Below are 25,006 nucleotides of genomic sequence, written 5' to 3' on the forward strand. Positions count from 1 at the left end.
ACACCCCCAGACCCTCAGCTTAGAGTCTCCTGCATCCTCCCTCTCGCAAACAGTGAACATGGAGGCCACTGTCTCACCTTGTAATGTCCTTTGGAGTTTATAAAGCACTTTCACAAAAGTCATCCTTCTGGGTCCTTAGGGCAAAGCCATAAGGGAATCAGGGTCAGTGAGGCTAGTCCACAGTCACAGATGGAGAACAGGGGCTCAGCTGAGGTGATGTGGGCTGCTCAGGTCACCTGGCCAGATGGTGGGGAGCTGGGTCCCCCAGGGTGAGTTGCTGTGCCATGTTGCCCCTCTATTGCTTCAGACCAAAGCATTCATTATCTCATGCTTTCCCTTCCTTGGAGAAGCAGGGATATCTTATTAAAGAACACAGGAGGGGCTTCCCTGGTGGCGCAGTGGTTGAGAGTCCTGCCGCTGCAGGGCACATGGGTTCGTGCCCCGATCCGGGAAGATCCCACATGCCGCGGAGCGGCTGGGCCCGTGAGCCATGGCTGCTGAGCCTGCGCGTCTGGAGCCTGTGCTCCGCAACGGGAGAGGCCACAACAGTGAGAGGCCCGCATACCGCAAAAAAAAAAAAAAAAAAAAAAAAAGAACACAGGAGAAGAAACATCATACTCAATAGTTATTGAAAATTATTCTCCTAAAGTCTGGTATAAGACAAGTTCTATGTATCTTTATCACCACTTCTATCCAACATTGTGCTGGAGGCCTAACCACTGCAATCAGGCAAGAAAAAGAAATGTGTGGCATAAGGATTGGAGAATAGCTAAGACTGTCATTATCATGAAAACATGATTCTATAACTAGAAAATCTTAAAAACTCTAAATACAGATGGTTAGTATTAGTTGGTGAATTGAGCAAGATGGTTGTATACAAGTTTAATATACGTACAAAAAAATCCGGACAGGCGCACCTCAGAGATACTGTGGGTTTGGTTCCACACCACTGCAGTAAAGGAAATATTGCAATACAGTGACAAATTTTTTGATTTCCCAGTTCATATAAAAGTTATATTTACACTTTAGAGTCTTCCTTTCATGAACAGTTTCCGTGCAGTGTGCGATGCTGTTTGATAGTATTTTACCTATAATAGAACTTCTTTTAAAATTGGAGTCAATCCTTTCAAACCCTGCCACTGCTTTACCAACTAAGTTTATGTAATAGTCTAAATCCCTTGTTGTCATTTCAACAGTCTTCACTTCAACAATCTACTCCCTTCCCCGGGAGTAGATTTCGTCTCAAGAAACTACTTTCTTTGCTCATCTATAAGAAACAACTCCTTATCTGTACAAGTTTTATCATGAGACTGCAGCAATTCAGCCACATCCTCAGGCTCCACTTCTAATTCTACTTCTCTTGTTATTTCCACCACATCTACTTCCTCCACAGAAGTCTTGAACCCCTTAAAGTCATCCATGAGGATTGGAATCAACTTCTTCCAAATTCCCGTTAATGTTGATATTTTGACCTCTTCCCATGAATCATGAATGTTCTTAGTGGCATCTAGAATGGTGACTACTTTCCAGAAGGTTTTCAATTGACTTTGCCCAGATCCATCAGAGGAATCACTATCGATGACAGCTATAGCCTTATGAAATGTATTTCTTAAATAGTAAGACTTGAAAGTCAAAATGACTCCCTGATCCATGTGCTGCAGAATGGATGTTGTGTTAGCAGGCATGAAAACAGCATTAATCTCATTGTACGTCTCCGTCAGAGCCCTTGGGTGACCAGATGCATTGTCAATGAGCAGTCAGATCTTGAACAGAATCTTTTTTTCTCAGAAGAAGGTCTCCACAGTGGGCTTAAAATATTCAGTAAACCATGTTGTACACAGATGTGCTGTCCTCAGCCTTTGTTGTTCCGTTTATAGAGCTCGGGCAGAGTAGATTTGGCATAATTCTTAAGGGCTCAAGGATTTCAGAATGGTAAATGAGCGTTGTCTTTAACTTAAATCTTCGTTAGCCCCTAATGAGAGAGTCAGCCTGCCCTTTGAAGCTCTGAAGCCGGGCATTGACTTCCTCTCTCTGGCTACGGCATCTCCTTCCAGTAGAGGGCTGTTGCATCTATGTTGAAAATCTGCTGTTGAGTGTAGCCACCTTCATTGATGATCTTGGCTTGATCGCCTGGATAACTTGCTGCAGCTCCTGCATCAGCACTTGCTGCTTCCCCTTGCTCTTTCCTGTTACGGAGATGAGACGGCTTCTTTCCTTAAACCTCGTGAACCAACCTCAACTAGCTTCAGACTTCTGCAGCTTCCTCACCTCTCTCAGCCTTCATAGAATTGAAAAGAGTTAGGGCCTTGCTCTGGATTAAGCCCTTCCTTAAGGGCATGTTGTGGCTGGTCTAATCTTCTATCCAGACCACTCAAACTTTTTCCGTATTCATAGTAAGGCTGTTTCACTTTCTTATCATTCATGGGTTCACTGGAGTAGCACTTTTTATTTCCTTCAAGAACTTTTGCTTTTTATTCGCAACGTGGCTAACTGTTTGGTGCAAGAGACCTAGCTTTAGTCTGGCTTGGCTTTCTTTTCTTTTTTAATATTTATTTATTTGGTTGCACTGGGTCTTAGTTGCGGCAGGTGGGCTCCTTAGTTGCGGAGCACCAACTCCTTAGTTGCAGCATGTGGGCTCCTTAGTTGTGGCTCACAGTCTCCTTAGTTGTGGCTTGCAGTCTCCTTAGTTGTGGCTCCCAGGCCCCTTAGCTGCAACTTGCCAGCTCCTTAGTTGCAACACACGGGCTCCTTAGTTGTGGCATGCAAACTCTTAGTTGCGGCATGCATGTGGGCTCTAGTTCCGTGACCAGGGATCGAAGCCCGGCCCCCTGCGTTGGGAGCGCAGAGTCCTACCCACTGTGCCACCAGGGAAGTCCCCTGGCTTGGCTTTCGGCATGGCTTCCTCACCAAGCTTAACCATTTCTAGCTTTTGATTTAAAGAGAGAGACATGTGACTCTTCCTTTCAGATGAACACCTAGAGGCCATTGGAAGGTTAGTAAATGGCCTAATTTCAATATTGTTGTGTCTCAGGAAATAGGGTAACATCAAAGATCACTGATCACAGATCACCGTAACAAATATAATAATAATGAAACAATTTGAAATATTGTGAGAATCACCAAAAGGTAATGCAGAGACACAAAGTGAGCAAATGCCGTCGGGAAAATGGCGCCAACAGACTTGCTCAACGTAGGGTTGCCACAAACCTTCAATTTGTAAAGAATGCGATATCTGCCAAGCGCAGTAAGGCAGAGCGCGATAAAATGAGGTGTGCCTGTATTTCTATACACCTGCTGCAAAAATGAGCGAAAATAAGCGAAAATAAGAATTCCAGTGTATGGCAAAGGAGACACGGATGTGCGGTGGGAAAAGAATGGTCTTTTGGGTAAATGACGCAGGGTCATTTGGATACTATATGGGAAAGACGGATCTTGACTTTTACCTCCCACTAGGCACAGAAGTCAATTCCAGCTTGATTCACATGTAAATGTGAAAGGTAAAATATTTGGGAGGATAAGTAAATAAGCAAACAAATAACAAAGAAAGAACACACTTTAAGGCGAAGCAGTGGCAGATTTGAGGACCCCAGGTGCACCCACATGGCCTTGTCCAGAGCCCACCCACCCCCTGTATTCCCTTGATACCAGCAGTGGCCGGCTAGCTGCCCTCACCACCACTGGGGGGAACCAGCTTTTCTACCTACTTTCCCAGGACCTTCAGAAGCAGCCTGAGTGTTCTCAGGATGTTCCCAATGCAAAAGCTAAGCACCTGAGGCTGGGTGGAGCCCACCTCAAGGGGCCCAGGCCTGTGTGGGCAGGAGGATGGAGCAGGCCTCTTGGGGGACTTTCACCTCCTTGGGAGCTGACTCAGCTCCATAGGCCCATCCTTGAAAATGAAACTGAATTTCATGAAGGTCTTATCTCTCTGCAGAATTTTTTGATTCATTCATTCTTTAAGGTTTTATTGGGTACTGACTATATGCCAGGCCCTGCAGATACCGTGACGAGCAAGGTAGGCCTTGTCCTTGTACCCACCGCTTGTCACAACGAGACCCCTTACTTCTCTCTTCTCAGTACTGTGCAGACTCTGTTCTAAGGGCTTTTCACTTGTTAACTCATTCCTGTCAACCCGACAGTCCTCCTGTCAACCCAGTGGGCTCAGCACCTTTATCATCCCCCCTTTACAGATGGGGAAACTGAGGCTCAGAATGGTTAAGTACTTTTCCCGAGATCACTCAGCCAGTCAGTCGTGGAGCCAGGATTTGATCCCAGGCCGTCTGGTTCCGAGCATCCTTGCCATTACCGCTATACCACATCACCCCCACGGAGTTTATGAGCTAGAAAGGCGAGATGGACAAGAACAAGTAAATACAACAGTTCCAGAAAGTGGGAGGCAGAAACCTAAAAAGTGAAGGTGGGGGGCACTCGAACAGCCAGTGGGGAGGGCGTGGGAAGGCAGCTATTTTATTTCGGACGCGCAGCATGGGCCTCTATGAAGAGGTGACGTCTGAGCTGGGACTGTGATGAGGAAACGCGAGATCTGGCAGAAAGTATCCCAGGCAGGGGGAGCGGCGTGGATGGGGCACTGGGTGGGAAAGAGCACAACGTAAGTGAGGACCAGAAAGGAGGCCAGGGAGGCAAGGGAAGGGGGAGGCCCCACCGATGACCCTTCACATCTCCGTAGCCTGGCCCTTGCTGGGTCTGTGTGGCAGCAGCTGCCCCACCCTGCTCCTTGGTTTAATTTGGGTTCCCCCAAATCAGAGGCAAGTTAAAAAGTTATTTACTTTTTAATTTGTGGTAAAATGTACAAACATAAAATATACCATTTAAATCATTTTTATGTGTTCAGTTCAGGGGCGTCAAGTACCTTCACATTGTTGTGTGGCCATCACCACCATCATCTCCAGAGCTTTCTCGTCTTGCAGAACTGAAGTTCTATACCCATTCAATGGTAATTCCCCATCCCCACCCACCCCAGGCCCTGGCACCCCACTTCTTTCTGTCCCTATGTGTTTGACTTCTCTGGGTGCCTCATGTAATCATTCACGCAGTATCTGTCTTCTTGTGAACTGGCTTCTGTCACTTTGCGTGATATCTTCAAGGTCCATCCATGCGGTAGCGTGTGAGAACGTCCTTCCTTTTTAAGGCTGAATAATAATATTGTGTATGTACACGTGATCCATTCATCTGGCAATGGACACTTGGTTTGCTTCCACGTTTTAGCTCTCGTGAATCGTGCTCCTGTGAATATGGGTGTGCAAATATCTCTTTGAGACTCTGCTTTCAGTTCTTGTGGGTGTATACGCAGAAGTGGAAGTGCTGGATCATGGGGGAATTCTGTTTAATTTTTGGAGGACCCGTCATATGGTTTTCCCCCGCGGGTGTACCGTTTTACAATCGCACCAACAGTGAACGAGGGTTGGGAGGGGGCAGTTTTCTGCAGGGCCTCCCTCCCGAATGGGAGGCGCAGTGAAAGTCATCCCTGGCTCCCTGTCCCCTGCTCCCTTTCCAGACCCAGCGCTCAGCATCTCTGTCCCTCAGGTGCGGCCGCCAAAACAGCAAGCTTCTTGAGCAACAGCTGTTTCATCTGAGCTGCCTCCACACTGGCCCTGCAATGTCCTTTTTCCTCCTCGACCTAATTCAGATGTTAGGAGACGTGTGTTTGTGCCTCATTACGAAGATGGATTTTTCATTCAGCTACTGATGTTTCCTAAATTCCCGGAAAACGTCACTTAATTCGTCTGCCCCGAGGGCCCTCTCTGACTGCTTGGCAGGAACTGACTTGGCTGCCGTTGCCGGGATGGGAGGATTGGACCAGACCCCACGCAGCATCTTGGAACATCTGCCTCGGTCAGGAGTCTGACGACCAGAACGTCTCCGTCAAGGCCCCCTTCTTTCTTGCTGCCCTGGTGCCTGCGCCGTGGCTTTTCCTCCCCCAGAGGAGCTTCTTTCTTTCCACTTTGTGCAGTTCAGAGCCCTTCTCATAGCCCGGTCTGACATTGACCTCCAGCTCAGGGTCATCAGGACAAATGCAGCGGAGGAGCTGCTGAGAGCCAGGCTGGGCTCCCGGTGGCAAGGCCCCGAGTGTCCTGGAGAGAGACCAGCGCCATGGTCATTGGCCATCTGGAGACCCTGCCCACTTAGCTCACCTTCCAGCCAAGCCCTGCCCTCTAGGAACTCACCTGGTGACAGATAATACAGCTCGGTGTGACAAGTGCTGTAGATGCAGATGGCACGGAGTGAGCCCAGAGTGGAGGGGCGGGGGTGGCTGGCCCCTGAGAGGTACGGGAGGCTGCAGCGTGGAGCTCACTTTGAGCTGAACCTGGAAGGGTGGATACCCAGGGGGCAGGGGTGGTGCATTTCAGGAGGAAGTGCAGGGACCGGTGGGCGTTTGGCAGAGCTGGTGGACGTCAGGGAGGGAGGGAGAAGGAGGGGGTGATGGCGAGAGGCGGGCTGAGGGGGGGAGAGAATGAAGCGAGGATCTGGCGGCAGAACCATCAAAGGGTGCTAAGCAGGTGATGGCTGTCAGGTGTGTCTCTGGGGAGTTTAAGTCCAGAGGTGGATTTGGAGGAGGGAACGTGTAGTGGGTTGTAGAGAGCCTGTCGGATGCTGGATTATCCAATTAGCAATAATGAAGGCCTGAATTCAGGCAAGAACAACCAGGATGGGGACTTCAAAGATGGTGAAGAGTTAGAAATAAAAGCTGCCAGTGATGGAGAGCTCACTCCGGGCCAGGCCCCTGCCGAGTTATCAGGCACCCTTCCCTTCCCTGTAATTCCTTCTTTTCCAGGCTGCTCACACACCCTTCGGGGGCAGGACTGGGCTGGGGACACTGGGCCTGGGCCCGCCTTCTCTTGCTCCAGACGCCCTTCATCCTGCCCCTGTCAGGCCTGGCCTCTCCCCTCGTCGGCATCTCTCCCAGGGCCGCAGACCTCTGCACTTCGACTTCTGCTGCCTGCCTTTGCTCAGCACTCTCCCCCGATACACACATCCTACCCGTGTCTGAAGTCCAACTGAGGGCGCGGGTCCCTGTGTATGTCAGAGGATGGACATAGCTGGTGGGGTGGGATAGGGGCGGGGCCGGTGTTGCCTAAACTCATACCGACTGCTATACCTGCACCTGTGCTGAGTGGACCGGGCGTCAGGAGTGCAGGAGAGCTCTGCCCTGGGCTCCCCCCACCACCCCGTGACCTCGGGTTAAAATCCCTTCCCGCTCTGGGCCTCTCGAGCTCCCTGTGAAAGGAAGCAGTTGGAGGGGTTGGAGGAGAGGGTCTCTTGGGCTGTCCAGCAGTTTCCTCCTGTGAAGCTCAGGTCAGCCCAGTCCCTGCAGGATCACCACCCCAGAACCTGCTCCCCAGGGGCCTGCACAGATCAGTGAGCTAAAGCTCATTTCTCTGCATCTCCGGAATACAGCTCGGTTTGTTGTTACTTTAAAGCCGTGGCAGGTTTGCTTCCCACTTGGCTTTGGCTCAGGCTGTGATTGCATCTGTGTCCTCTCAGCAGGAGGAAGCCAGGGTGGGGGTCGGCATGTGCTTCTTAAAGCCGCCTCTGCCCCTGATGTTCCTGTGATGCCATAAGTCCCCCAGAGCCCCCTGGAGGTCAGTAGGCAAAAGGCGGTGATTATACCCATTTTCCAGATGGAGAAACTGAGGCTCAGAGGGATCACTTGCTCCTCGTGGCACAGCCAGGGCCTTGTAGTTCTTCCTACCTCTTGGTTCAGAACTTTGCCCACATGCCCTCTGGGAAGTAAAGAGAGCTGAAGACACGCAGGAGACCCCCAAAGGAGGGTGTTGTCTGGTGCCAGCTTGTCCATGGAGTGCAGAGGTCATTGGCTAAGTGCCTGCAACACTGGGGAAGGGACGGTCGCCCCAACACTAGGGCTCACCATAGTCGGGGGTGGCACCCTGAGCACCCCTGAGGCAGGACCCTGCCCCCCAGAGTTTGTCACACCCCTAAGGTGGCTGAGCAGCAGCTGAACACACATGGGGTGTCTGTAGTTGTTGAGTCATGGACTGGTCAGTGTGAGGCCAGCCCCTCACTGAGTGGGCAGAGTGTCTGTAGGCTTGGGCTTGGGTTGGGTTTGGGGACACCAGCCGGGCTTCCCCACTGAGACATCCATCCGTCTGGCACCCCCTTGGGCCCCTCGCTACCCCCCTCAGTGGCTCTTCTCCCAGGGTCTGGTCCGTGTAGCGAGCCCGCCGGCAGCAGGAAGCCGTGTTGGCAAATCTGTTTAGCGGCTGTTACCAGGAACAGTAATTTTGTGCAGCCTCTTGTCCTCTGTTGCGGTAAATAACAGATAATGACATTTCCAGTCCGAGCTGTGGCCAGCGCCGCCCACGTGGCCCTCGCCTCAACAGCTGCACCCCGCAAGCTGCCACCCTTCGCAGGCCCTGCGATTCTTCATCGCTCTCAAATTGCCCCTGTTTTTCCTGCTGCGTTGCTTCCCGCACAGCTGTTTGCTGTTCACTGACCTTAACTGGAGGTGGGTTTAGCCTGTCCTTCTGTTGCCCCGCAGGGAAACCAGGATGCCGCTCTTGTGGATAGAGGGAGCAGAGGGGAGCATGGGAGCCGGCTCCTCACCTAGGCACCCTTTAGCCCGGGCCTCCAAACCAGGAAAGACCCGGGCCTTTCTCAGAGGGGACTTTTTTTTTTGTGCGCGGTACACAGGGCTCTCACTGTCGTGGCCTCTCCCACTGCGGAGCACAGGCTCTGGACGCGCAGGCTCAGCGGCCATGGCTCACAGGCCCGGCCGCTCCGCGGCATGTGGGATCTTCCCGGACTGGGGCACGAACCCGTGTTCCCTGCATCGGCAGGCGGACTCTCAACCACTGCGCCACCAGGGAAGCCCTCAGAGGGGACTTTTGAGCTCTCTCCTTCCAAACCCTTTCCTCGCCCTTGTCATCCTGCCTTCCAGAGGAGGGATGACTCTCCCAGGTTACAGATGCAGAAACGGAGGCTGAGAGGGGTTACGATCTGCCAAGCCTTCCAGAGACCCCTCTGCCCAAGAACCACATCTGCCTTGCTGAGTTTCCAGGCGCAGACAGGAGTGTAGTCTGGGCCCCCCAGGGAGTGAGGCCCAAGCACCTGGCTGCCACTGCGGGGCCTCCCCACCCGGCTCCTGACTGCCTGCAGTGGAGTATCATCCGCTTTCTAGCTCATTCTCTGCTTCTCTGCTTCTTCGTCTTGCTCAAGTGTGGCTTTTTCCCTCCGGCTGAAGTCTTCAGTGGCAGTCTACTGCCACTCTGTTCTGCTGCCTAGAATAGAGCCTAACCGCCGCCACTTGGTATCCAGGGCCCTCAGTCCATTCGTGGCCTGAGCACGAGCTGCTGACCGTAGCAGCATAAACTGCATACGGGGCTGGGAGTCCCGAGGCCTGAGGGTCAGACCTGACTCTACCTGGCCCAGACCTGTCACCGCGCTCCCTGGAGCTCTGCTCCTGCGCATTGCCAGGGTCCTTAGCTGATCACTAGTGCTGTTGCTCCTGGGGTGCTAAGAAGCCCTAGGGTGTTTGTCGAGTCCGCTGTATTTTTCAAATTAAAAAAAAATCAGTTCCAGTGACAGGTACTTACTGGCTTCGAGGACGTTTACTGTGTCTAGGCACTGGAGTGGGCACAGAGAAGGGAGAGGGTATTTTCACATAAACTGACCTTTTGAGAGTTAGGATAACCCTGGAAAGTCAGAGAAGACGGTGCTGACCCTGGGACAGGTGAGGCTGCCGGGGAGCTGAATGTCCACACTGGGCTGGTGGGGGGAATCTGCGCTAACTTGGCTTCCTGTGGACCCTGGATTGGCCTTCGCTAGTCTCCTCAAGCCCTCCCCACTCCCCACCCTGATCTCTTTGGCCCAGGAGCTTGAATTTGTTGTCTGGCCGAACTGTCTGCATCCAGCCCCGCTCCTCTGGCTCTGCGCTGGGGCGCCTCTGCTCCCCCAGGTCCTGGCCCCACCCCCACGGAGGCCCCTCCCCCTTCTTATGCCCTCCCCCTCCACCCCCTCCATCAGAGCCCAAATGCTCATCTCTCCTTCAGCCTAAACAGACATTTATTGAGCACCTACAGTGTGCCAAGCACCAGTCCAGGTTCCAGAGTGACCTCAGGGTCGGGCCAAGCCTCGGCCCCTCCTGAAGCACCTGTTCTAAGGGTGCTGAAACTGACAGTAGCTGCACTCAGACCAATATCGAAAGTGCACCCATCTACACGGCCTCTCACTTGCCTTGCGTTCCCAAGCTTCAGGCAGCCCCGTGTGCTGGCCCTCCCTCGTCTCTGTCCCCTGCCTTCCTCCCAAGCTCTGGACCTGGCCCCACCTCCCAACTCTTCCAAGGAGTCCACTCGCACTGCAAGTATCCACGTGTCCAAAGCCGAATATTTTGCCGGCCGCTCGTCCCCACTCTGTTAACATGACCACCGTCCATCCTGTTGGCCAGCTGACAGCCTCTAGAATGAACCAGAGTCCTTTCTTTTCCTCACCTTCCATACCCAGCTAGGATTGGAATTCCATAGGTATCTGGGAATGTTCTGGAAAAAGAGCCTCTGCTGAGAATACAGAGGACAAATTGACCAGGAGTGACTGAATCTGTATTTTCAGCAAAGGTGCTTTTTCTGAAACTCAGATCCGATCGTGCCCCTCCCCTCCTTAAAAACCACCATCGGCCCCCAGATGTCTGCAGAATCCCAACCCCACAGTCCATGATGCTTGTCAATCAGCCCCTCCCTTCCTTCCTAGCCAACTACATGCCAGACGCCTGCTAAACTTGTGGATTTAAACAAGAACAACAATGTCCTTTTTCTAGAGGGAGCATACTCACAGGATAGACAATTTCAATATGATGCAATTAACACTCCTCTAGAGATGTTGACCCATATTGGGAGCGCACAGGAGAGAGTAACTAGTGCTTCCCCTGGGGGGAAATCAAGGAAGGAGTCACAGAGGAGGAGACATTTGAGTTGTTCCTGAAGGATGCGTAGGAGTTTGCTAGTCATGAGGCAAAGGCTGGGTGAAAGCATAGAGGCAGGGAAGTACCTAGAGTGTTGGGAACAGGCAGGGAGGCGTTTGGGGCTGGCATGGTGGGCTTGGTGAGGCTGGAGAGTTAGGCGGGGGCCGAGGAGGAAGGCTCTCACATATGTGTGCATCCAGCTTCTTGTTTCTGTGCCCTCAGCCTGTGAGCCTCGCCATGTTCTCCACCTAGTCCAGGGCCTGGTAGCAGCAGGGCCTTAGGAAGTGTTTGCTGAATGCTCTTGACGTCATTGGCCCAACCTGCAGCTAAAGTTGCTGCCCACCGAATTCTAGGGGGAGGGATGGTGAAGGTCCCCCGGACACCCCCACCTGGCCTTCCCGTGGAGATTTCAAGCGCTCCCAAAGCAGGGCTGCGACTTCAGTATCTTTGGGGATCCGTCCCACAGGCTGGTCGCACAGCCTAGAGCCAATAGAATCCTAGAGCTAGGATCTGCTGAGCACACCTGGCCAGGGGCTCCTTGCCTGGCCCTCCCTCCAAGTTATGGCTTTGCGGCAACCCCAGAGGAGCCAGACTCACTTGTAGCCTTAGCTGGGAGGCTGCTGATAGGGGCAGGGTGTTTTTAGGATGCTGGTTGTGAGGACAGAAAACCAAAATGATCCAGCCTCTCCCTTGGCTGTGCTCTTGTAACAGAGCCTGGGCCAGGTGGCTACCAGGTGGCAGGCATGCCTCTGGGTGAGAGATTATCTGTGGGAGGCCCCAGCCCAATGCTGAGTTTGGTCATGCAACCATGGCCTGGCTGAGGGAGGCTGGAGCTGGCTGTGTCTGGGGCCTTTAATTCCCTGAGTTCATGTTCCCGGGATGGCCAGTGTCTGTCTTGGCCGTGTGTCTTCAGACCACCACTGTCCACTGGAGAATCCCATCCACTTCCTCCCTCTCAGGACATCCGTTTCCTGGCCCCATCGGCATCCTTCTCAACTAGGGTGGGGTTCATAGCGGGCATGGGTGAGAGGCAAGACAGGGAGTGGGACCCGAGTCCGGCCCTCCACTTACTCTCCTTGGGTGGCCCCAAACAAGTTACCTGGGCTATCTGCCCCAGTGCCGTCATCTGAGTGACTAATCTGTGTGCAGCGCTCCTGCTGTGCCCAGCAACTCAGTACGTGTTATATAAGCTCTTGCTTTTTACGATTATGAACCTGGGTCCCCATCCTGGCTCTGCCACCTCCTGGTGACATGAACTTAGCCAAGCCACCCAAGATCTCTGAGGATGAGGATGCCTTCCTCATCCAAGGCATCCGGATCATAAAAACTCCCTCACAGGGCTGTTGTGAACATAAACGGGATTAAATGTGATAATGTGTGTTGAGCGCTGAGCTGGGCGCCAGGCGTGGAGTAAGTGCTCAGTAAACGGTGACTGTTAATCATTATTATGAGTTGTAACTCTAAGTAACCACCTGGCAGGGAGCAAGAGGATGTGAGCCCGCTCCCTCCACCACCTGGGCCGTCCTCTGCCCTGACTCCCTCCCGGCCGGAGTGGGGTGGGAGAGCTGCAGGCCGCCGTGTGACGCGGTGGTCCCGGGAGACCGCTGGGCCAGGGATTTGGATGGAGCCACGTGGACCCGCGGCCGAGAGGCCAGAGGACTTGACGAGCTCAGCCATGGCCCAGGCCCCGTCAGTCCCAGGAGCAAGGGGTTTCTTCCTTTAGGGCTGGAAGGAGCTAGTGAGGCTTCCAGGAGTGGTCCCCGAAGGACCGGCAGGACCCAATCGGGAGGAGCCGGCCATGTTCAGAGCTTCAGGAAAGCTCAGTGTGGGTCAGGGAGTCCCCGCGTGCACTGGACTCCATCTACCCCAGAGTCTTCCCCCTCGGCAGGTTGGCCCAGGGACGGGGGGCCCTAGGGTGCACTCCAGGCCTGGGAGACCTTAGGAGGGTTGTGCCCGAGAACCCCTTAGAGAACCATTCACCGATTACTTTTTTTTTTAATTGAAGTATAGTTTATTTACAGTGTTTCAGGTGTACAGCAAGGTGATTCAGCTATATAGAGAGAGATATATTCTTTTTCGGATTCTTTTCCATTTAGGTTATTATAAGACATCAAATATAGTTTCCTGTGCTATACAGTAGGTCCTTGGTTTTTTTTTTAATTTTAATTTTATTCTAGAGTATAGTTGATTTACAATGTTGTGTTAGTTTCAGGTATACAGCAAAGTGATTCAGTTATATATACACATATTATATATGCATATAACATATATAGATATACTCTTTTTCAGATTCTTTTCCGTTATAGGTTATTACAAGATATTAAGTAGAGTTCTCTGTGCTATACAGTAGGTCCTTGTTGTTTATCTGTTTTCTACATAGTAGTGTATGTCTGTTAACCTCTAACTCCTAATTTATCCCTTCCCGCCCCCTTCCCCTTCCATAACCATAAGTTTTTTTTCTATGTGTGACACCCATTGATTTCCTCCCTCATTCACCCCTGGGGAGAGTCAGTGCTATCGCCTGTCCCCACACAAGGCCCCGTGAGACCCAGGGTCCCCTTAGAGGTTGGGAGGGAGAAGTGCGGAGTCCCCACCTGTCCTTCTTGCCCATCGGGACTTCAGAGCAGTTATTTTAGCCTTTCAAAACCCAGACTCCCTTTAGATAAATGTAGAAACCTTCTACCTTTTTTAATGCTATTTGAAATTTCGAAATAATATTTTATGTTTGAAAAAAGTGAGCATACTGTTGAATGTGCTTTTCCCCCTACAAGTGCCCTGTCCTTGGCCCTGGAGGGTCTGGCACCCCCTCAGAGGGAAACACCCCAGCCTCGGGGGTCGACATTGGCCCTCGCCTGTGACGCACCGGCTCCCCCGGCATCCCCTCAGCCCTCAGCCCTTCCATGATTTGTGCACTTCCACCAAGTGTTTCTGCCTTGTCACGACTCAGTCTCACCAGGAGTCAGTGCTCCGTCTGCGCAGCCCAGTGTTTGTACGTCTCTTCACCCCAAGGGGCTGAGTACCCACCGTGCCCCGCACAGACGCTTGCTGAAGGAATGAATGAATTCCTCGAGACCCAGGGCTGTGTGTCATGTGGTCCCGTTTTGATCGTACGTTATTAGATTTGCTGGTCTTTAAAACCTCCCTCTCAGCTTCATACTGAATAACCCGTCTCCACTCCTTTGCCCAAACTCTCACCTGCAGCCGTGGTGCAACCACTGACCCTCCTGTCACCCACCGTGCGTGCCCCCGGGGCCTGTCGAGACAGCTCAAATCTTTGCTTCCCACGTTTGCCTGGGAAAGAGGCAAAAACCCAGCATGGAGTCTCCATTTTTTTGTTTTTATTTTTTGCAGTACGCGGGCCTCTCACTGTTGTGGCCTCTCCCGTTGCGGAGCACAGGCTCCGGACGCGCAGGCTCAGCGGCCATGGCTCACGAGCCCAGCCGCTCCGCAGCATGTGGGATCTTCCCAGACCGGGGCACAAACCCGTGTCCCCTGCATCGGCAGGCGGACTCTCAAGCACTGCGCCACCAGGGAAGCCCTAGGCATGCCTTTTTAGTATGCGCTTATGAATGTTCATCTCGAGCTCCTTCCATTGCCTTTTTAACCCTCCTGTCTGCTCAGGATGCGGGGCTGACGGTAGCGAGTGGCAGGAGATGGAAGGCAGTGCTTTGGAAGCTAGTCCTGAAATCTGCAGTGCTGCCTTTCAGCTGGGAGAGGTGGCTGGGGGCTGCCCAGGACTGGGGTCTGCAGGTGGTCCCCACATAGCATCAGCGGCTCATCTGGTGGGGAGCTGGGGAGGGCTCACTCAAAGGAGGCGGTGCAGCCTTCCAGAGACCGAGGTGAAGAGTGGCCCTGCGTGGGGTAGTACACCTGCCACCCGCAGCCGGGGCATGAGAAGGCTGGCGTTTCCCCGGCATGGCACCAGTGTTGGAAGCACAGAGAGACTTGTCTTCCTTCTGAAATTCTTCTCCGGGCGCCTCCTGGCTTCTGTCTCAGGCCAAGCAGCAGGTGGCTGGCATTCTTAAGGCTGTGCGTCTTTGGGTGACTCAGTATTTGCAGTGGTCAGGGCTCGGGTCAGCATGCCCTCAGCCCTGCTGGCCCCCAGACTGTGTCCTAATGAACAGAGGAGGGCCCTGGCTGTGCCCTCTCCCACTTGAGGCTTGACCGAATCTGGTGTTCTGGAAGGGGAGCCGGGGCCCAGGGAGCCAGCCCTGCCTTCACCTGAGCCCCCGGTGTAGAAGGAAGGCTTGGATGAGTCTCTTGTCTGAGCAGAAACCTGGAGCTCAAACAGCGCAAGGTCCACATCCCAGCTCCTCGTGGTCAGGTTACTTAGCCTCAGGCCTCAGATCCTGAGTTGATAAAATAGGGACCGTAATACCCACTTCTTAGTGTGATTATGAAAACTAAGTGAGATTCTACATAAAGCACCTACCTTGATGCCTGGTGTAGCACCAGGGCTCGAGAAAGTATATCAATATTTATAATATGTACATCAATACCTAAAGTATATAAATATTTATAATATGCACATCAATATCTAACGTATACAATATTATAATATGTGCATCAGTACCTAACGTACTGAAAGTCACTTGGCAGCAGAACCTGGCTTCCAGATACTGAGTGTGTCTGTAGCAAGGAGGCCATGTCTAGCCCCTGCGCTCCTGGCCCTCCAGGGCTGGTGATGCACCTCCAAGCCTGGCTGATGTCTTGGGGGTGAGCAGGACCGATCCTGTGCTCAGAGGGATCAGTGACCCGTGGACACCACCTGCGGAGGTGGAGGCGGGTGGAGGCAAGGCTGACTATCTACCTTTGAGCCACGCTCAACCAGCAAGTCCAGTCTCCCTCCCGTTTGTGCCTATGTCTTCGGCTTCTTTAATCCATCCTGACCCACAAAAATCCAGATGGGGTCAAAAAATGAAGTCGGGGCAAGTGATTTCCCAAAACATTTAGCGTAGCCTTCCTTTAAATAGGAATTCTGCTTACCCATTTAAAATAGATTTTGACTTAGCACGATTCAATTTATGTTTTGGCCGGTCTCCTTCCAGATATTTTTCTGTGTATGTATCTACTTCTAAATGGATATAGGCACATATACATATCTATATGGTAGAGAATCACACTAGGCTTACTGTTTATAACCTGCTTTTTTAACTTAATTTATTCTGAACATTGCTCCATGTCAGTAAATACACGGTTCCGTCGTGATTGTTTTCATTCTTTCTGTTTACATCGTCATTTTTTATTGCCGAGTACCTTTCTCCAAAACACAATCGGATTTTTTTCCTTGCTGAAGGTTTGAGTTCTAGCATGGGGAGCACACTGGGTGGCGTGAAATGCACACTCGCGGGCTGATTTCTTCACGTTGTTCATGCCTGTGCTGTGATTGTCTGGACACAGCCATTTCTTTACCCTGCCTTCCTGGGGTGAGGGGTCGGGGGCAGCCACTCCACGAGCATCATTGCTGCCTGGTTCCTAAGGAGAGACCGTCTCACTGACACACTTCAGTCGGTGAAACTTGAAACTCTTGGGCAAGTCCTTTTCCAGTTTCAGTCTTGAAGCTCTTGGGCAAGTCCTTTTCCAGGTGAGTTTTGCTCGTTCATCAAGTCCTCCTCTTGACGGAACCCTCGCTGAGGACAAAGGGCCGTGGCTTGTTCATCCTCATCCTTCCTAGAACAGCACCTTCCATCCAGTATTGAGTAAACGTTTGTTGAATTGAAGCACCAGATGTTTTCAAATTAGCCGTCTCCATTATTCATTTCTGCAGCACAGCGTACGTTTTTCTGGCCTCCTCGTGTGGGACATTTAAGCACAATTTCGTCTTTCCTTGGTTGGCTGAGTGCCGGGAGCACTGCTTTCTGTGTGATGGATGACGCAGCAGCAGCGAAGCCTCCAGGGCCTGTCACAGAGAGCGCGGCTGACTCCCGGGTACTAAGCGCTCTGGAGGGGTGCGAGCAGTTTCCTTCCCGCCCCCGCATGGGCCCCACACCTGCTCCCTTCTAGTCGGCGGCAGCTCAGGGACTCCGCCGTGGAGCGTGAAGGCTCCGCGTGTAATGAGTCAGGGGCTTGCGGTGAGGATGGGAAGGCCGGCCTGGGAGTGAGGTGCCCCAGCTCTGTGGTCTCCCGGACCGTGTCGTGCCTCTGACGCTGACCTATAGCGTGGGAAGGTGAAGGTGATGATGTTGGATGGAGAGGTGGGGTTCCAGGGAGTGTTGGGGTGACCGAAGTGGCCTAGGGTATGAGGATGCTCAGGAGGGCGCCCCCACAGACCTTGGAAAGAGTCTGAACACACAGGCAGCCTGCAGGATGCGTCCCTGGGGCGGCGGGCAGCAGTGGTCACATGGAGGGCGGGGCACACATCTCTGCCCCCACCCTTAGCAAAGGACCCGCAGTGTCATTTCCTCTGTGGCCAGCCCAGCCTGGATTCATGCCCCGCCCACTGAGAGTGAGGCCCACAGGGCAGCAGTCCCACCGGGCAGCAGTCCCACCACCCGTGACACCCCACCCCAGAGGAGGCTCTTCCTTGTCTGGTCTCCCGTCACCTGACCAATCAGCCTCACTCAGTGTGAACGGGGCCCCCCCTGCCCCGCTGCTGCCCAGCGAGCGTTTCCTGTTTCTGTGCGTCTCTTCCCCCCAGCAGGTTGGCACATTCCAGGAGGGGCCACATCTTGCCTTCTCAGGTGTAATGTTAAAAGTAGCTCTCATTTGTTTATTCGTTTATTCCACAAAACTTCATCATGCCGGAAACAGGAAGGTGAACAGAAACAGACGCGGCCTCTACCCTCTGGTTGTTGACAGCCTAGCAGGGGAAGTGACCATAGTTACACAGCCACACAAATGAGGGTAAGTCTCAGTGGAGGAGAAGAGGCGAGAGCCTGTTAGGGAAGCTCCAACCGGGTTAAGACGGCAGAGAAGGCTTCCTTGAAGAAGCAGTGCTTTTGCTTTTGCTGAGGTCTGAAGGATGCATAGGCTCATGAGGAGAGCGTGTGGTCAAGTACATCCCAGACAGAGGGAGCAGCACAGCCAAGGTCCAGTGGCAGGAAAAGCAGATTGAGGACCAGGGACTGAAGTCAGGCCAACACGGCTGGGGCTTGAGATGGAGAACAAGGCAGTAGAGTAGGGGAGAGGGGTGCAAGCTGAGGTCACAAGGAGGTAGGTCTACCCTGAGCGGGCATCATGCGTCATGTGAAAGGGTGTGGTCTTCACCCAGAGGGCAACAGGAAGTCTCTGGAGGCTCCTAAGCTGGCAAGGACGGTAGACAGGACGTGATGAGATTTGCATCTTGAAAAGATCACGCTGGCTTCCATGCTGGGAACCAGCTGGAGGCTGGCCAAAGTGGGGTGGGGCCGTGGTGCAGGCGCCGGAGATGGCAGTATGGATAGGGAGGGTTCTGGAGGAGAGTGGACAGTTCTAGTAAGATTTAGAGTTCCTGGAGATGGATTATTTGGATGGGCAGGAGGGAGAGTGGGGGTCAAGGATGACTCTGGGGTTTTGGCTTACATGACTGATGCGTGTGGCATCCTTCACTGAGGCAGCTGTGCAGGACTGTGGTTGCCGCCTGCTCCTGACCGTGGACTGTGCTGAGCACTTTCGTCAATCATCTCCCTTGACCCTCCTAACTGTGACATGAGCCCGCCTGTTACCACCGTCTTCGGGACAAGAAAATGCAGCTCAGAGAAGGCTGGTAACAAGTCCAAGGTTGCATCTAAATGGCAGACGCTGTGCTCCCGTGCCCCAAAGCCTGTGTCCCGTGGGCTACACTCTGAGCCACCCCCTTTCCCCATGCATGTTCTGGGATGGGATGTACATTTGCAAAAGGAATGCATGGAGCGTCTGAGTCAGGCCCAGAAGCTAGACTTGGTTTGTTTAACGCTCAGACACAGTTTGAGGCTGCAGGAAGCATGAGAGAGTCAAGCCCGGGAAGCCAGCGCTCACTCACCCGGGGCAATTCCGCTCAATGGAAACCCACTTGGCAGGGAAGCTGGTGGCCACCTCCAGGCCCCGCTGTCCTTGACACGACTGTGCAGTGTTCCCTTTACACTGAGTTGATGTTGTGGCCGGCTCACACTCTCTCTCACTGGCTTTTTAAAATACCGCCTGCTTAATTTTCTTTATTGGAACCTGGAACAAAGACCAAGCCCATAAGGGGAAAAGGCTCGTTATTCTCTTCTTGGTCGAGATTTAATAGAACAGCAATTATGTATTATTTGAACTGGGGCGTGTTATCTTTTTGCTGGCCCGGATTCCGCAGCTGGAGACGCTGGAGCTTGTAAAGAGGGACCAAGAGATGGCCGGGACTGACCAGGGGTTCCACTAGTGATGGCTGGTAGCCTGAATACAGGGCTGCCCGTGGGCCAGGGAGGGTATGCCCTGTCATGTCACCCCCAACTTCCTCCAGAACCCCACAGGACAAGGGGAGGAGAGAACACTTGGGACATGCCATCCATCCCTCCCCCACCAGGACTGGGAGCTGACCCAACAGCCTTTGACCCTGCCTCTGGAAGGCGACTGGTCCACACGGCTCCTGCCCCCAGGCGAGGTGGTTCCGTGTGCTGTGTTCTCTGGGTAGAAGACAGGACACAGCTTTCAAGCACTCTCTCCTAGCTTTTTTCCCTGCCGCCCAACAGCACAGATGATCAGTCAGTCAATCAGATGCTATTTATCGAGGGCACGTGCACGCCCATCCTTCAAACCCTGCTTAAATGTCACTCCTCCAAGGCAGCCAGACATGCCCTTTGGCCTGGCAGGCAGGCCGACCTGGGACTGAGCGTTGGGTGCCTCACCGGGCCCCACCCTCCCAACACAGGGCTGTGCTCCACGCGGTGCTCAGCTCTCCTAAGGTCCAGAAGAGGGGAGCTTCCCAAATCCTGACTGTCGCTACCTAACTGTGGGACTGCGGGCAGCCTTCAACATCTCTGAGCCTCATTTCCTTCACCCGTATGATGGACATCATGACACCCACCTCCTTCACACTCTGTTGCCAGGGTGGCAGGGGCTGGTGTTCCATAATGGGAGGAACTGGTCTTCTCTCCCGATTCCCAGCAGCATCGTCTGATTCAGCAACCTTGGGAGGGGGTTAGGGCGCACTGCGCGCTTGGAGGACGAGCTGTCATTGGACCGTACAAGCATGTAGAAAACACAAGAGGGAAATCTGCCCTCTCTGAGACGGCTCCACTAATCCCACGTGTGCCATCTATACGGGATCGTGGGAATGAGCAGGAAAAACAGCCCGCCGACTGCAGCGCCTCCTCCCTCTCTTCACCCCAGGAAGGAGGGGCCCGGGTGTGTTTCTTTTTTTTTGCGGTACGCGGGCCTCTCACTGCTGTGGCCTCTCCCGTTACGGAGCACAGGCTTCGGACGCGCAGGCTCAGCAGCCATGGCTCACGGGCCCAGCCGCTCCGCGGCATGTGGGATCTTCCCGGACCGGGGCACGAACCCGTGTCCCCTGCATCGGCAGGCGGACTCTCAACCACTGCGCCACCAGGGAAGCCCCCATGTGTGTTTCTTGAGTCCCATCTTATGGGCTTATGGGGGCCCCTGTCCTAGAGGTAGAAGGGTTGGGTTGAGCATTGGAAGGGGTAGCAAGAGGCAGCTCTAGTGGGGAAGGGAGAGTCTCCAGACTGGTGGCTCGGGGCTCCACGGGGACAGGCTGCTGGCCCCCAGAGAGGCGGCACCCCAGCCTGGCACAGATCCCAAACCCAGGCCTGACACAGAAGTGGCCAGGCCCCTTCCCCCTCTGAGGGACGTGGGAGCTCAGAGGGGGAACAGCACAGCAGTAAGCAGTCCGGCAGCACCCAGGGGACCCTTCCCAGAGGTACTGCGCCACCAAAGACCCCAAGCCTGGGCCCTTCGCAAGAGCGGGGCCCAAACAGACTGGGATGGACTTTCCTGCCAACCCAGAGGGACAGGAGCTTGGAGCAGATTACAATTTATTTGGAGAAATAAAATAAAAGTGACATTTCTTGTACCTGCGGGTCTGATGGAAGCGAATGCATACCCCCCGCGAATGTATCATAGCTTCCCTTCTGCCACGAGCTGATTCTTCACCTCCTGTGGCCCCACTGCCCAATCAGGCGGTGACAACATGCTCTGAAAAGCCAAGTTGGTGACATTTCCCTCTCCGTGGAGAGGTGTGCTCCTTGCTCAGTTGGCAGCCCGCAGAAAAGGCCAAGCCGCAGATACAGCCTTCCCTCGACAGGAGAGAGGAGAGAGCCCAAGCCCCGCAGGGACCGGGCAGCTTCCACGCAGCGGCAGAAAGATGCATGGATTAGCTGGTGTGACTGTTCTCTGAGGAGGACGCGCTGTCCCTGCATCAGACTCTGCCGGGGTTAGCCCAGAAGAGGTCTCAGCCCCACCAAGTGCCCCTCTGCCTCCTGGTGCCTTTCATCTGGCTTTTTCCCACCAGGGCTTGTGGCTGTGCATCTCGGGGAAGCAAAATATGTACCGAGAAGTTATGTGATCTTCAGCAACTCTGTAGAAGGAGAAGCGCTGCAGAGCCCAGGTTCTGGCGGCTCACGTGCCGGGGAGCAGTTATATAGTTATACAGCAGCTCTAGAGGCAGACCTGAGTCTGTTACTTACTTGCTGCGTGAACTTGAGCAATTCTCAAACTACTGCCTGTAAAGTGGGCCTAATTCTCATATGACAGGGGTCCTGGGATCATTAAATGAAGGGCCTTGGCATGAAGGAAGTGCCCAAGCGGTCACTGGTATTTGTCACCATATCGTTGTCTTACCTTGTCAGGCACACAAGTGAATGTTTTGCCTGGTTATATACAAATGTCTGTTTTCTTTGCTCCATGTTCTTTTTTTTTTTTTTTTTTTTTTGTTCCTGGTCTTCCCTTCCTTTCACTATTCCATGCTCTTTTTTTTTTTATGTTTTCTTTGTTGAAAAACATCATTTCCTGCCCACATTTCCGGGGACCGACAGTCTGCTGTTAAGGCCGTATCGTATTCAGTTGTGTTTGCCTGGATCGGCCTCTGGTATTGGGCGTTTGGGTTGTTTCCAGTTCCTTGCTATTGAAAATGATGCAGCTGTGACTCTCAGCAAGCTTATTTTTTTTTGACGTGATCCCAACAGGATGTACATGTGAGGGTGAATTTCTATCACGGAGATCCTTGGATGGGCACACCTATTGTGCCCCAAAGCCAGCTACGGGTCTTAGATGATCTGTATCCTTTGGGTTATCGCCCCTTGGGGCCTGAAGCAGAAGCCATCCCCTCAGAAGGTGCCAGAGGGCTCCTTGGTTATAGTTTTCCCAGCCCCTCAGCTGAGGAGGAAGGAGCTGAGTGTTTACGTTCCCGTGTCCTCTCTCTTGTAGAAAGTCTGCACCAAATGCGGGATCGAGGCCTCCCCCGGCCAGAAGCGGCCCCTGTGGCTGTGTAAGATCTGCAGTGAGCAGAGAGAGGTAGGGTACCCGGGGCAGCGGGGTCTGGGGGGGGCCTGGGCAGGGCCGGGGCGTGCACGAATTCAGGGAAGTTCATGGTTGGTCACGGAGAGGGGCTTCTCAGAAGGCCAAGGAGGGCCTACCAGGGGCAGCCCGGGATGAGGGTGGGGAGGGTAGCCGGCTGGCTTGCCTGTTCCCCAGTGCAGAGGGGGCAATGGGCCCTGGTTCTGCTCTGCCTGGGGTCCGTGGTTTCAGTGGGGAGCCCCTCGCACTGCATATAGGTCGCAGGTGGCATTTCATGGGCGTCTATTATTATCATAACAGAAATGGCTGCCCCGGGTTGAAGGTTTACTCTGCGCGTGGCACCGTGCTAAGTTCTTTACGCGAATGAATTCATTTCATCCTTATGCAACCCCACAGGCCAGTGCTGTTATTATCCCCTGTTAATGATGGGGAAATGGAGACGCAGGAGGTTAAGTATCTTGTGGGCACCGAGCTAGTTAGTGGGTCTGACTGTGGTCTAGCCGTGGTCTGCTGTGATGACGCCGCCCCCAAAGTCCCTTCTGGTTCTAAATTTCTGTCATTCTACTTCTGGTCCCATTTGAAGGGAAGAAATCAAGGCTCAGCAAGGACTCTGAGGCAGTAGCAGATGGGGGGCTCGAACCTACGTCTCCCAACCCCAAACCCAGGGCTTTCTTCACTGTGCCAGGATCAGGAATGGGGCTAAAACAGTGGAGGACCTTGTCAGGCAGCTCCTGGGGAAGGCCATGGGCCAGGGATCTCAGGAACAGAAGGAGTCGGGTAGAGGGAAGATGCCCCAGGTTTTCGACATGTGGATTTATTTTTTTTACTTACCGGCTTGGTGATTAATATGCGCCTTTCATCTGAGGATCCATAAAATGTCTCTAGTTAGAGAAAATCCTCCGCCATGATATCCTTGAATATTGCTGCCCTGCCATTCCAAGTCTCCCCTCCTGGAAACCCTGTGGGATACAGTTCTGAGCCTCTCCATCCATTCTCCACAGCTCCCAACTGTGCTTTCTCATTTTTTTTCTTCGCCTTTCTGAGATACTTTCGGGGTGAATTCCTCAGTTCCTTTCCAGCTCGCTAAATCTTTGAGACTCTTTGTTGGTTGTCTCTCTCAGCAACACCTTTCCTCGGGTGTTTTGGAATTGGGGTTCGTCTGCTCATCTTGAGTGGGAGTCCGTCTCTCTCTCTCTTTCTCTCCTTGCTCATCACCTCCACGGAGCCCTCCTTGCCGAGTGATTTCAAGTTGCCTCCACCCAGGTCCTGGGTCCCCCGGCGCAGGGCCAGCTGTCTTGGGTTAGTGATGAGCTGCATGTTCACAGCGATCATGGGATTATTCCTGGAGCCAGTCGTCAAAGCCATAGGCAGTCTGGCCGGGCCCTGGCTACGTGTGTGCTTCTTCCAGCTTCTGTCACTATTCACATTCACAGACAAGCTTTAGTCTTAGGAGGGGGGGGAAATGGTACCTCTGGTTTTTTCCGCTTCCTCCCTCAGATGGAAAGTGCTTTCACCAGCCCCCATTTCAGGGACTGGTCCCCCACCTCCCGTGGGAGACTTTTAGTCCCTGTACCCTTGGAAAACCAACCTTCCCGCTCCCTCCACCTGCTTCTGGGTTCTGAGTCAGCAGGCTGTGCCTTCAGCCCCTCAAAATAGTAAACATTTGGAGCTTCTGATCCATCGAGATATATGTCTTACTTCTGAGAACAGTTGAGCTTCCTTGCTGGAATCTTTTCATGGACCACTGTCGTGTCTTTGGAACAGGGAAGATAGTAGGCAGGGCCTTCAAGCGTGAACTAACGTTCTAGTCTGTCTTGCCCAGAGGTCCCTGGTGTCTCATCCTGAAATGGAGACGATAATACCTGTTTCCTGGAGATACCTTGAACATTCAGCAACATCATTACAGTAGACAAAGTGTCCAGCCCAGAATAGGCACTCCATCAATATTACCCAGCTGGAACTTCCCCCTCTGAACTTGAGGTCCTTCTGGGCTTCAAGGGGTCCCTTCTAAGATGCAGGCATCCACGAGAGAGGAAAATTCCCTCAAATACTATCTTGTAGGAGATTCCTGAGCAGGATAGCAAGACGCGGCTGAGCTGTGGGGAGGATGGAGATGAAGGAATTGTCAAGGAAAAGGAGGGCGATAAGAGGAAAGACAAAGTTAGCACGTGTCGGGCTTCCCTGGTGGCACAGTGGTTGACAGTCTGCCTGCCGATGCAGGGGACACGGGTTCGTGCCCCGGTCCGGGAAGATCCCACATGCCGCAGAACGGCTGGGCCCGTGAGCCATGGCCGCTGAGCCTGCGCGTCCGGAGCCTGTGCTCCGCAGCGGAAGAGACCACAACAGTGAGAGGCCCACGTACCGCAAAAAAAAAAAAAAAAAATTTAGCAAATGTAATAATTTAGTGGAGGGCTTGGGTGGGGGTCAGCTGGCCCCGTCCAGCCCCACCGTGAGTTACCCTCACGCTCATTAACAGTCCTGAGCTACTGCAGGCGGCGTCCACCACCAGCCCGTCCTAATCTCTGAGCGCTCCGATGCCCAGGAAAGTCTGAAATAGCTTAGGATGAATTTTCTTATCTTTTCTTAAGTAAAGAATATGAGGCTGTGCACTATGCTATCAGTTTGTCCTTGAATTTCTAGAGGCTGATAAAACTGGGCAAGATCAAG

The 25,006-nt window shown here is 53.2% G+C and overlaps 1 protein-coding gene across 2 annotated transcripts in view; it reads left to right on the forward strand.

Annotated features, from left to right (window-relative positions):
- Positions 1 to 25,006, forward strand: part of RPH3AL (rabphilin 3A like (without C2 domains)) — a 120,060-nt gene that overhangs the window by 42,706 nt on the left and 52,348 nt on the right. The window contains exon 5 of one of the 2 annotated variants that reach the window (XM_059997984.1): positions 22,250 to 22,336. The exons of the other annotated variant lie outside the window; for it this stretch is intronic. Coding sequence (XP_059853967.1) covers positions 22,250 to 22,336 — 87 coding nt within the window. The remainder of the gene's footprint in view (positions 1 to 22,249; positions 22,337 to 25,006) is intronic. 2 annotated transcript variants of the gene reach the window in all.

The sequence above is a fragment of the Delphinus delphis genome, chromosome 19 (assembly GCF_949987515.2).
Source record: "Delphinus delphis chromosome 19, mDelDel1.2, whole genome shotgun sequence".
Taxonomy (NCBI): Eukaryota; Metazoa; Chordata; class Mammalia; order Artiodactyla; family Delphinidae; genus Delphinus; species Delphinus delphis.